This window comes from Panulirus ornatus, chromosome 27 (genome assembly GCF_036320965.1).
Source record: "Panulirus ornatus isolate Po-2019 chromosome 27, ASM3632096v1, whole genome shotgun sequence".
Lineage (NCBI taxonomy): Eukaryota > Metazoa > Arthropoda > Malacostraca > Decapoda > Palinuridae > Panulirus > Panulirus ornatus.
Genome location: NC_092250.1, coordinates 789,263 through 801,935, shown reverse-complemented (window position 1 = coordinate 801,935; position 12,673 = coordinate 789,263). Strand labels below are relative to the sequence as shown.

General features: G+C 38.3%; 1 protein-coding gene across 2 annotated transcripts in view; it reads left to right on the top strand.

Moving 5' to 3' along the window:
- The window catches only part of LOC139757513 (uncharacterized), a 51,370-nt gene extending 39,476 nt beyond the window's left edge, over positions 1-11,894 (top strand). For both annotated transcript variants that reach the window (XM_071678025.1, XM_071678026.1), the window contains one exon: positions 7,304-11,894. In XM_071678025.1, coding sequence (XP_071534126.1) covers positions 7,304-10,117 — 2,814 coding nt within the window. In that variant the 3' untranslated portion in view covers positions 10,118-11,894. The remainder of the gene's footprint in view (positions 1-7,303) is intronic.
- The last annotated feature ends 779 nt before the right edge of the window (positions 11,895-12,673 follow it).

Sequence of the window (12,673 nt, the reverse complement as noted above, 5' to 3'; positions counted from 1 at the left end):
AGATCTTTCACTGGAAGAAAGGGAATTGTTGATGAAAATCTTTAATGCACCCTTGAGACATGAAATTGAATAATACAGTGTTGTATGATCTCCATCCTAACAAATGGAAATAAACAACTTTAATAAGCACTTTAATAAGCTGAATTGTGGGATCAAACCTATGAACCTCTTTTAAAAGTTGAAAGAACCAGATCTTCAGTCTAGAAAGAGGAGAATCATGTTAGGTAGCATCGAAGTAATCAGTCAAAGTAAATATCCTAGAAATAAAACTTCAGATACTGGAAAAAACGGCAGATAAATCTATAAGATTTCTTCAGAATATCTCATAAATGGAACTGAGAAAAATTTGTTCAAGTGCTAGGCAAGAAAGATGAGAGACTTCAATATTCTGCCCAGTGAGATGAGAGAACTTAACACTTACATGATTCATATGAGGAATCAAACAAGGCTGCTTATTTAAGGGTGAATGGTTCCTGCCTTCATTTGAATTCCCTGATGGTGTTTGACTCCATCTTTCATCCATATATTTCATGAGCAACCTGCACCACTGCTGGAAAAATTATTATGCATCTGTCACGCACAATTCATCACAGTGCACATACGTTATTTTGGCAGGAAGCCACATGTACACATCTACTGATTTAGTAATTTTTAGAATAAAAGAAAAACTTTTCATGTATTGGCATGTAATTTTTGATGAAAGTAAAGTTTCCTTTTTTCTTATTAATTCATGAAGTAAAGTAAAGGAAAGCTGTGTTATTTAAATGCAAGTACATAGATGATATTGGTACATGTGATACATAAGAAATACATATACATAATATGGAAAGTATGTAAATGATACATATGAGATGTGTGAAATCATGCAAGGAAAAAATCCTTTAAGTGTGTAATGTGTTTAGGTGTTTCCAAAATGAAAGCACACTTGGAAAAGAAATATGATTTTTGTATACTTAGATGAATAAGGGGCATTTCTGTTGCCAGCCACTCAACACCCTCCCTCTCCAACACATAGGAAAGTATACTGCTTTTTTGGTATTTTCTTTAGTAACACAGTAGATGTATTCAATAAAGACTTTTTCCTTTTCTTGTTTTGGGTGTCATTTTTGATGAATTCTGCAATGAATGGGCTGAAAGGTGTAAATATGGAAACTTTCAGAAGAAAACTCAACAGATTATTAAGATTATTTATGGAAGAACTTGATAGACATTTATGCAATATGTGTGGTTGCAGAAGAAACAACAGTATTGTGAAACAAGCATGATCCATGATGGTGAGTGCTGGGAATGAATCTTGATAGATGTTTTATGTTAGAATGCTGTGGAAGTCTCCTGGTTTTCCTGTTTCAGGTCTTAAGCATTTTTGGATCACACATTTGATTCACTTGGTTGGACCAAGTTTTTTGCCTTTCCTAGCTCAGGATGGTCCAGTTTTAAAAAGTTTGAAATAAACAGTTCATGGTTAGTAACTGGTGTGACTAAAGTTATTATGAACTCTGTAGTCTTGATATCATTTAATCTCGGTTCTAGAAAAAGTGTTAAAGAACAACAGTTATGCCAACATGAATATGCTGTTGTAGTAAAGCATCATTTTCGAATTAGGGCTTTTCTTTCCTTTTTCCTGTTGGTCTGCTGGGCGTTCTAATAATCAACACATTTTTTTTCTGAATATTTGGCTGATTATTTTTGTTTTCCATTGACCTACTCATAAACATTTACTGCCTGGAATATGAACATATTATGAACCAGGGCACGTGAAACGTCTGGGGTAAACCATGGAAAGGTCTATGGGGCCTGGATGTGGAAAGGGAGCTGTGGTTTTGATGCATTACACATGACAGCTTGAGACTGAGTGTGAATGATTGTGGCCCTTTTTTTTTTTCTGTTTTTGTTCTCAAGGAGTTGTTTCACATCAAGCTTGTTTGACTCTTGTACTTAATGACTTAAATTCTGGGGATAGATTCTGTCAAAGTTTGTTTGAGAATTCATGGCTGGACTGAAAGCTTATCATGTGATTCCTTAGGTTCCATAGAGAACCTTGTTGTTCATAGCAATCACTAAAGCTGTGATGCAGCTTGATTTTTTCTAGAATTGCCACAAATACTGCATGTATGTGAATGGGAGTAAATGAGGCCATTCTCCATTTCTTCTTGATTGTACCTTCTGCACAGGAAATGGTGAACTGTTATGGGAAAATAAACCATACAATGATTTCACTGAATGTGTTTACATGCATTACAACAAACAACTTTCAGAACCTGCATCAAGTTTACAAAACACACTGTCAAAAGATATTATGTATTCAGACCACAGTCTGTGGACCAATGTTTTTGAAAGTTCTTAAAATTCCAAAATCTAGATATTGTCTACTTCCAAAAATTATGTATTTTCAAAACTTGAACTGTTAAATGTATTTTGAAACCTTTTTTTTTTTATTCATGAACTGCACGTGTATTATGAGTCATCTAATGGTTTGTGTGTGTGTTACATGATCAAGAGAAGGCAATTTGTAATTTTCTTGTGCTTGATTTAAAAACATTAGAATACACTCTTATGTAAATTCAGCAAATGCAAACAAGGATGAATTTTTTTATTGCTTGTTTTATAATTTCTTGGATGATACCACGTGTGAAGACAGAGCACCAGTGTTGTTTGGGTCTTTTTTATAACACAGTAAGTTTTGTCTTTTCTTTTGCTGTAACAGCCTCATTGAGACACGTATGCCAAGTGCATATGCATATTTCTGTTCAGAGATGTCCATTTTTGATAAATTGATTGGGGACGAAGCATTTTGATCATGGTGTTTTGACTATGTGCCTGTTGTATGTTTCATTTACCTATATCCATATAATCCAACTCAGGCTCACTGTGTGACGTCCTCTGTCCTTCACATCTTATAAAAACCATCACTGATTGGCATCACTTATGACGTCAGAACATAGAAATAGCATCTGAGATCAAAGAAACGTGTGTATTTTAAAGTCACCACTTCTCATGAATGGAAACAAGATTTTATCCTTCCAAATTACATTCTCTTGTTATTATGATTAAAGTTTTGTGTGGTAAAATATCCATGAAGTTGTTCTTGTGTTAAAGATTCATTTGCTATCTTATTGTTCTTTTTGACTGTCTGGATCTGACCACTCACCATCATCAGACCCATTTGATTCATCAGTATCAGTTTATGTCAACCTTTCCATATAATGAGGGGTATCTTATACTGAAGAAGGAGCAGACCAGGAGTGCAGAGTTATCTCATACACTGCATTATGACCGATTGGTGAACTTTGACTTGGAGAGGTGCTGAATGTGCAAGCCTACTGCACGACAACTCTGCATCCATGATAATCGAGTTGATTTTCTCATTTGGAGATTTTGCTGCGCATCACATAATGGTCAGCCACAATGAATAGAGAATAATTTTGGAACTGTGTATAGGTTATCAGCAGTGAAAGGTTTGATGTCTTAAATGCTAGTTTAGAACTGATAAGTCTGTGATGGGCATGAAGGCACACCTCTTGGGTGCTACACACATAAGAATAATATATAATGTAGATGTGATGGATGCAGTGTGTCTCTCCTCCTGTAACAAATGCAACTTGAAATTCAGTTTTAGGCCACTTGTCCAAATGTTTTGAGCATCCCTCTAACCCTTCTATGATTTATTGTATCCTTTGAAAGCCATCCTTTTTCATCCTTTTCTTTTCAAGTGCTCCTTAACTTGGAAGTTGTGTTTAAATCAAGTTGGTGTGCATGAACTGGATGAGACTAGACAATGACCAAGTAGAATTACTTGATTAAAGGAATCTTTTTATAGAATATTTGCATTTCTTTTATCAACAGTAAGTCTAAGATTATGTTGTGCTGTGTGACATATATGTTTAGTTAAGAGATGATATAGCTTACATTTCTTGTGTGCAATTAGAATTGTAAGCTGTCTCATTTTATGGTAACAAATATAATTTGATTACTTTTTTATTGTAATATGATCTTCATTTGTAGTCAGACTTAACTAGGTCAAAAGCTTAGTTTGGCACACCATCCTAACAGAAACATGATCAAAAATATAATCCACAGCAGAAAATATCATTGTAATCTTACATTTCAAATATTTCGACATTATGTGTCAATTCTATTCATTATAGATATATATATATTTCTTTTATGCTTCCTAGGATAATTGTTTTAAAGTAAATATATATTTCTTTTATGCTTCCTAGGATAATTGTTTTAAAGTAAGAAAATGGCAGTAGGTCAGAAATTTTAATCCTTTGGTACTTGCTTAATTGAATGCAGAAATATATGTTCTCATGACAGCCAATAGAATCATACTCATCTGGAGCAGAGAGATGGAAATCTGTATATAAAGATTATGTATCAGCAAGTTTTGGTTTATTTGGAGTATTCTTGCTAAGGAGCCAATTTGCAGATACCATTGATTCATGAAACAAAGCAACTGGGGCAAAATTTTATTTTCTTCCTGGAAATAGTTTTTCACCCAACAGCACCCAAAGACTTATCTCTTATTGTCATCATCAGCATACAACATTAGGCGATCATCTGTGTCTTTTAGCTGTACATGCAGGACACAGTGATGCAGGCTACATCAGTGTACACATTACTAATCCTAGGATATCGAAATCCCTTTAGTACAAACAATTCTGATACCAAAGAAAATGTTAGTCTATCATTATTCATGAAAATAAAAGAATATGGAAACAGCACGATATCAGTACTGGTCTCTTAAAGAACCATGATGGATTCTGACTATCACAGTAACAAGGCCTTTACAGTTAATGAAGCAAGCCTGTCAACCCTGTTTGCAATCACACACACTCCAAAATTGTTCTTGAAATATGTATCATTCACAAGAATATTGTTACGCTTGCATTTTATTATTTGTACAAGAAATGTTTTATGCTGCATTTTGTATATTACTAATACCTTTACAAAACAGTGATGAGCTTCTAATTGTTGGTACTAGAAAAAGGAAAGCTTACTGTGCCACTTGCATTCAATTGTCCATAACATGCAAGAGGGTTTTGGATGGGGTTTGGGTCTAACGTAGCCATAGCAGTCCTTGCTTGACATATGAGAGGTTGTGGGTATGATCTGAGTCTAACTTAGTTATATCTGTCCTTGACATATGAGAGGGTTGTGGATAGGATCTGAGTCCAACATAGCCATAGCCATCTTTGACGTATAAGTTGGTTGCGTAAAGGATCTGAGTTTAACATAACAGCAACTTCTTTTCATATAAGAGGGTTGTGGATTTGATCTAAATCTCATACAGCCAAAGAAAACCATGGAAATAGGCATCTGATATGGAGTTGTCCTTAGCTCCAGTAAAGGGAGAATTAATTATATAACTTAAAAGGAAATGTAGTAGCTTATGCACCTTCACATAGGCTGAAATTACCTTTTTTTTCTGGCTTCACTACCTTACTTCACAGTCAGACAGCCATGTTATTTGAAAATCAAGATAGGCTGTATTACTCTGCTAACTGATTTGAAAATCAAGATGTGCTAACTGATTCATCATTCTTATTAGCAGCCGAAGAAGACAGCAGGTTAGACAGGATGTTCTGGGTTCATTGGAAACTGATGTAGAGGATGGTTGACGTATAATAGCATCTCATAGCACTTTTTAGAGAAAATACATGTTTTTCTATTGGGCTTATAATCCCTGTGAAATGGATTGTACCATTATCAAGAAAATATAGAATGATCTGCTTATTCCACCAGCTGGCTGACCATTTGAACCATAGAGATGGTGAGCAGGTAATAATTCAATGCCATATGAATTAGATTTAATGTTATTGTTTGGCTGATATTTCAGAGTTAATTGATATAAAGCATGGGTCAAGCCATAAGCCAGGGTTGGGTGAAATTGATCGCTCCTTCCAAAACTCATCTTCATAATCCCCACTTGTGTCAGATCCCTAGTGATGGCAGGTTATGGTTTGATATATTTTACCTCCAATTTTCTGGATGAGGTAAACAACCTGTGTTAAAATAGTGTTACTACGAAAGCATTAGGATAACCCCTTTTTGCATCACAACTTTGCAGTTTGCAACCTTACAGATTCCAACCTTGATTTCACTCACATGTAAGCCAACCATCGCTCAGCCTTGGCTGTAATATAGACTCGCCTTTTCTGGTGGTTGATTGGGTATGTGGCCATGATATTAGTTTGAGTTTGATATGATTGGTGAAACAGTCTTATAATGTTTCATAACTGTTTTCTGGACTTTGATTGAGTTGTCCAAAGAAGATGGTTATTTGGCGGGTGGCAGATACTTTGTTGGGGTAACTTGAGCCCTTAGCTCAACAGGATGGCCCAGCATGTATCCTTCAAGTGCTGATGAGTGCAGAAAATAATGGCTGTCTCCTCATTTTTGAATTGCACATGCTTTTCTTCTCACATAGAATATGCTTCACAAACTTTTCTGTTCCCTGATTCCTTTTGTTTTTAACACTTTTGTCATGTACTGTGGCTGAAGCTTTGTGCAAGATGCTGTAGAATATCATTTCATGAATTTGAGAAACAATACATAAAATGTGGATTAAAGAGATAAATGATTTTCAGAATAACATCTTCAACCTGGCTTGACTTTGCTGTTTGCAACTTATTGTTACCAGATAGTAGTTTACTTTATTTTTCAAATTACAAAAGAGAGAAAAGCAGATCTTATATCATGCATGTATTACTTGCCAAATTTTATGTGCATAACTTTATGGAGTGCAGATCTTTTTTCCAGTAGACTTTAAGAGTTTTAAAAGAATGGGAATAAGTATTTTGTAATGAAAAAGTACTGCTGATACCAGATAAGAGGATCATTAATTGTTGATGCGAATTAATTTTCGTTAAATAACAGTAGTCGTGTGTTGCACTGCTTCATACATGTCTGATGATTGCAGATGAACATAACTCATAATCTTGAAAGGCATCCTCTGTTCATCCATTAGGAAGAGGTGGAAGGGACAGGTTTCATTTGATGTTTTGTTTGTTTGAATAGTCATGGGTTAATTCTCCACTAAGATATGGACATTCATACTTCACTGAAACAAGAAAAGTTGATTGTTAATTAAGAATGGGTGATTTCACACTCTTGACAGATACTGCACAAAGGAGGCCACTTATCTTTGATACCTTCCATGTTTGGATAAGACTATTATTATTATCATTATTATTATTATCATCATTATTATTATTATTATTATTATTATTATTATTATTATTGTTAATAGTAAAGTTTAATGTAATTATTTTATGTAACCACATTATTTTGTTATCCTCAGCCTGATGAAGAAGATGACCCTTACAAGTTTGAGGAGGAAGAGTTAGATCGTGCTCGAGAAGAAGCCAAAAAATTAGAAGTAGAGCGACAACGGAAAGCCTCGGTGTCATCTTCAGGTGTATCTGACCGCTCACCACTGAATCACAGCTTTGACTCAGATCGCTCTCCAGCTGCATTTTCATCTGAGGGTGAGCGCTCTCCAATGACACGATCACCCCACACTCCAGGATTTGGTGCAAAGCAGTTTTCACCTGTGCCAGAAAAATCGCCAAGTGTTCCAGCTTATTCTCCAAGATATGACACCACCTTGTCGAAACCATTCCCGTCATATGATCCAGAAAAATCAAAATATCAGGCCAATGGGGCTATAAAAGTGGGTTTTTATCAAGATATGACAGACAAACAAAGTGCTGACAAACCTGAGAAGAAAACAGAGCAGAAGCCAGCGGAGTCGCCTGTTTACAGTCCCACAGTGCCATATATGAGTTCCTTTTATTCTAGTAAAGCTGAGGCTAACAAGAAGCAAAAGTCACCAGCAGGCTATGCAGGGTTTTACAGCTCATCAGAAACTAGCCTAGACAAAGCCAAAACTCCTAATTACTATTCAGCTTCTGCTCCTGCGACACCCACAAGTAAGCCGTCCCCAGCTTCCTTAGCAGCTGATTCTGCTGACAAGCCCAAGCCACAGTATGGTTACTACTCTTATGACACAACCAAACCCCTTACTGATCAGTATAAAAGCACTGGATCAGTGCCATCTACCCCATCCCAAAAGAAACCACAGGGGTACTATAATGCCCATGATGGTCCAAAGAAGCAACCACCATCATTATCACCAGCTGCCCAGCCCGGTTCATTACCCAGTGACCTTGCATCTCCAGTGCAAGTTGCCATGCCATCACCGAGTCCAGTTATGGCCAACAAATCTGAAATGCAACCTCTTAAAAAGAGAGCAGCTATTGACCGCAGTGGTCCAGATTTCCCAAGTACACCAGTTGCAGTAGGAGCAGATGCCATTGTTGGTGGGCCCACACCACCTTGGACAGAACCAAAATCTGTAGATGATACTGTAGGAACAAGTAGTGCAGCCCCTCCTAATGTGACGGTTCCATTTTCTCCCCATCCATCAGCTTTACCTGCCAATCTGGCCAATTTATCCCAGATAGTATCTCGTATTACAGAGCCAGAGTCTGTTAGACCTGCTGCTGAGAAAGACACATCCAAGACTCCGGCTGAACCTCAGCGGACCCCTGCCTCATTCCCAACTCCTGACACTGCCGGTGGGAAGGCCTTGTCATCTCCTATGTTTGGTGTAGGTGGACAAACTCCCACACAAAGTCAAGTTTTAGACTTAGAACGTAGTGGAATAAGTTCTGTTAATGATTTAAGTGAATTGCATCAATCAAGTATAACTGTTACTGGAAGAGTGCAGCCAGCAGACCTAGCACGGCAATTAGAGGCTGAACAGCAGCTCCAAGACAGATCAGTGCAGCCAAATTATCATCAGCAGATTACCAGCCCACACATGCAGACACAACCTGGTTTAGCTTCACCACAACAGTTGTCCAAAGGTCCTCAGACTCCTCAGTCCCAGTTACACAGTGGGCCACAGCCTCCAGTAGCTCACCAGAAACCCACTGAGGGCACTCGTCCTGCTAGCCGTGACTTGCCACCTGCTCATGCTACTGATAAGTCACATATGTACCTGCAACAAAAAAGCATGTGGAGCTCTAGTTTAGCTACCAGCCTGGCCTCTAGCCTTGCCTCTAGCTTGCCATCTAGTACTCTTACAAGTTTGGCAACTAGCTTAGGAACTAGTTTGGCTACTACCACAGTAATTGCTTCCTTGCAGAAGATGGGATCCTTGCCAACTGAACGTCTCACTCAGGAACGACTGACTGGGTTGGCTCAGTTTGATCCTGCAGCTTTTGCCTCTCTTGCCAGCCGCACAGGACAAGCAAACCTGTTTTCGCATGAACTGTTACAAAGAGGGTCAGTTGGTACTGGCCAGACTCAAGTGGGAACTGGGCCAAGTAGTGGAGGGTCCTCAGGGGGAGGAAGTTCGAGTGGAACTTCATCGTCAACAGGCCGGTCTGCTTCTAGTTCTAGTAGTGCTGTTGGTGGATCATCAACTGCAGCCAGTAATAGTGTTGAGTTAGGTATTGGACGTTCATATGCCAATATGATGACAGGTCAGTCCTCTCCATTATTTGGACGTGGGGAAGGTGCCCTTACTCCGGGCTCTTTACCACGACCACTATCTGGTTCCTCCTCTCCATTTTTGCCCCAGTCACCAGGGCTGAGTGCAGCCTTGGGCCTACCTGGAGCACCACGAACTCCCACTCCTGCCCACCAACAGTCCCATCAAAGCCTATCTGGGCTGAGTCAGGGTACCTTCCCATCTTTATCGCGGGACCCAAGAGACCCTATTTCACAATCCCATCCATCTCTTCAGATCCCAAGTCTTAATTCCATATCTTCTACTCAAGCTCAGACACTCAGTCACCTGAATGCTGCCAGTCTGGCGTCATACTCCAGTCGAGACTCATTGGCGCTGATGAACCAAGGTAGCCGTGGGCCACTAGCAAGTGGTCTTGTAGATCCCACATCTCAGCTTTACCAGCAATACCTTCAGCAACGGCAAGAGGAATTGCTGTTAAGGTCAGCTGGTGCCCACCCTTCCCAGCTAGCTGCCCACCAGTCCATGATGCTCCAGCAGGGGCTCATGAGTGCAGCTGGCTATTCCTCAGGCTACCCTCCCTCCCTCGGCCTCAGACCAGGGTCTTATCAAGGTATGAATAGACCTTGGCTCTGAAGCTGTGAACCCACCTCAAAACTGCAGACCCACCATGGCTACAAAAAGACCCATCTTGTTATCTGTTGATATATTTGGGTTGTCATCACAAGTATCCTGTGGTTTTGTTTAGTTTTCCTAACAACCATGGCATGCAATATCAGTGCAGCAGCCAAGTGCAATAGGTTAAGTTCTTTTCTTTTGTCAAATAGAGAACTATTTTTATATTTACTTATATCAGTATTTATAGAATATTTTTATTTATTTACTGTTTTGAAGGCATTTTTTTTTTTTTATACAAAATGTAACCTTGTTATAATTTTGTTGTGATTTTAATATTATGCAAATAGAATGGAATTTAAGCTGCCAGTGAAAATTTTATTGAAATGTTACTTTATGCCACATGTAGGCAGCTGGTCGTATCACAAAACAAGGGGCTTATTGTACAAAATTGTGATTTTGAATATTGAATGACTAAGTTTGATAACTGATGTTTTTGATAGCAGCTCTTCAAGTTAACAGTGTACCCTGGTGGGATGATGTGATAAAACAGCCAAGTTCGTGCCCAGTGTAAATTTGATTGACTTCTGGGAAGTTTACTTCATAATACTCAATACTTATCCCTGAAATGTACCTGAAAACAGCTGGGAGTGTTTCTGTGTCAGTGCGCCATAAGAGACGGGAGTGTGAGATACCGAGTGTTATGCAATTAATTACCCCAAAGTTGGTTAAAGCTGGCCTGCGTTGGATCTCATTTGTCTACCCACTGGAGCGGCAGGTGTAGGGTGCAAGCCAACTAGTACAAAACCTGCCTGAGGGTATTGTGTCCCCTTGGTGATCATCTATAACTGTTAGCCTGATGTGTTATGGCTACCTAGACCTTGAGAGCTTGAGGGCCCAGGGACTGCTTGCCCTCTCCGCTACTCTGCATAATCTGAATCCACCTTGAATTTGTATGACCTCCCAAAGAAATATATAGGACTCTTTTTTTCACTACCTTGTGCCATGCATAATCCAAATTAACTTAATCATTAATGCCCCTTATAGTACAGCTTTTCTTACTGAAGTATCAGTTTCCAAAGAGGGAATTAGTTGTACCTTACTGATTAACTGATGCTGGAAAATAATACCCTGCTCTCGTTACACATGTGTTATCAGGGACTGAAATTTTTCACCTGTGGTTATCTCTAAACTGAAGGGTTGATCAAATAATGCTTTTCAAATCCTAATACAGTAAGGTCCAGACTGCACCTCTTTGACTGTCCATGTCCCTTGACTACAATTTCTTAAGGCCCACAGAGGGAAAATGGTTTTTTAAGTTATATTGTTGATAGCTTATGTTTGAAAAGATCTGTTTATACCACGTCAGAGTATCAGTGTTAGTACCACTGCCTGTCAGTACCATAGCCTGTTAGTATACCAGACTGTTAGTACTACAGTTTGCTGGTGCCAAAGAAATACAAAATACCTTCCAAACCTAAACCCAATTTGTCATTTTGAATCTGTTTGTACCAGTCTGCATTACAAGTTTGACATGACCAGTGGGTGTAGGTAACTTTCAAGTACTGTTGCCTGTCATCATCAAACTGCGTATAGCTCAGACTTGGATACCATTGTGCGTCAGTACCAAGATGTGTCCCACCGGGTGGAGCGTGTAGCTGCAGCATGGGATGTACATAGCCTATTTTTGAACTATGTGTACAAATTAGTGAGACTGTATATAATATGTATATATATACATATACATATATATATATATATATGACAAATAAGAAATAAATGCCGTTTCTATACATATTCTATGGCCTTTCTTGTCCATGTTGAATGTATTTTTATTCCTTTCTATGGTAACACGGAAACGTGCACAGATATGTGGTGGTGGAGTATTGATGTAATTTATTTTGCTGAACATAAACCTCAGAATGAGGGTAGACATCTGTAGGACTATATGTATTTAGTGACAGCCCATTAGTTAGTGTGGGGAAAGCACATGTGAATTAATAAAAAAATCTAGATTGTTCATTATCAATGAATGTAACAGCCTTGAGGGATAAGAGGGGCTGCATAATAATATTAACAAGATGAAGGTATTCTTGAAACCATTTAAACAAGTTGGTCCATGTCTGAACTAGTAGTGGTTGCTTTCATGTTTTCTCTCTGCCTGGGGGAAAAAATCATTCCATAGTAAAAGGATGTCATGGGTAAGTAGTATTTCAGAGAAGAGGCTGCACTAAACATGTATTTTACGTTTAGTGAATGAGGCAAAATAGTCTTTTGAGTGAATGAAATTATGCTGAAATTAAGAACATGTTGAAGGTATAATTAGAGAAGGAAAATTAACTCAGGAAAGCTGTGTAGATATCTTTAGTCTTGAGTTTTTGCAAAAGTTTTTAGTCAAGAGAACCTTCATAGATATTATGAAATTGTAGGTCTCAACAGTATTCACAGTTACATGAATATACAGATGTGGTGATGATGTGTATATGTCATTGCAGGTTGAGGGTAGGACAATTAAAGAATAAATGTTGTCTGCTTTGGAAGCTGCAGCTTTTACATAAGGAATCTTGTGATATGTCA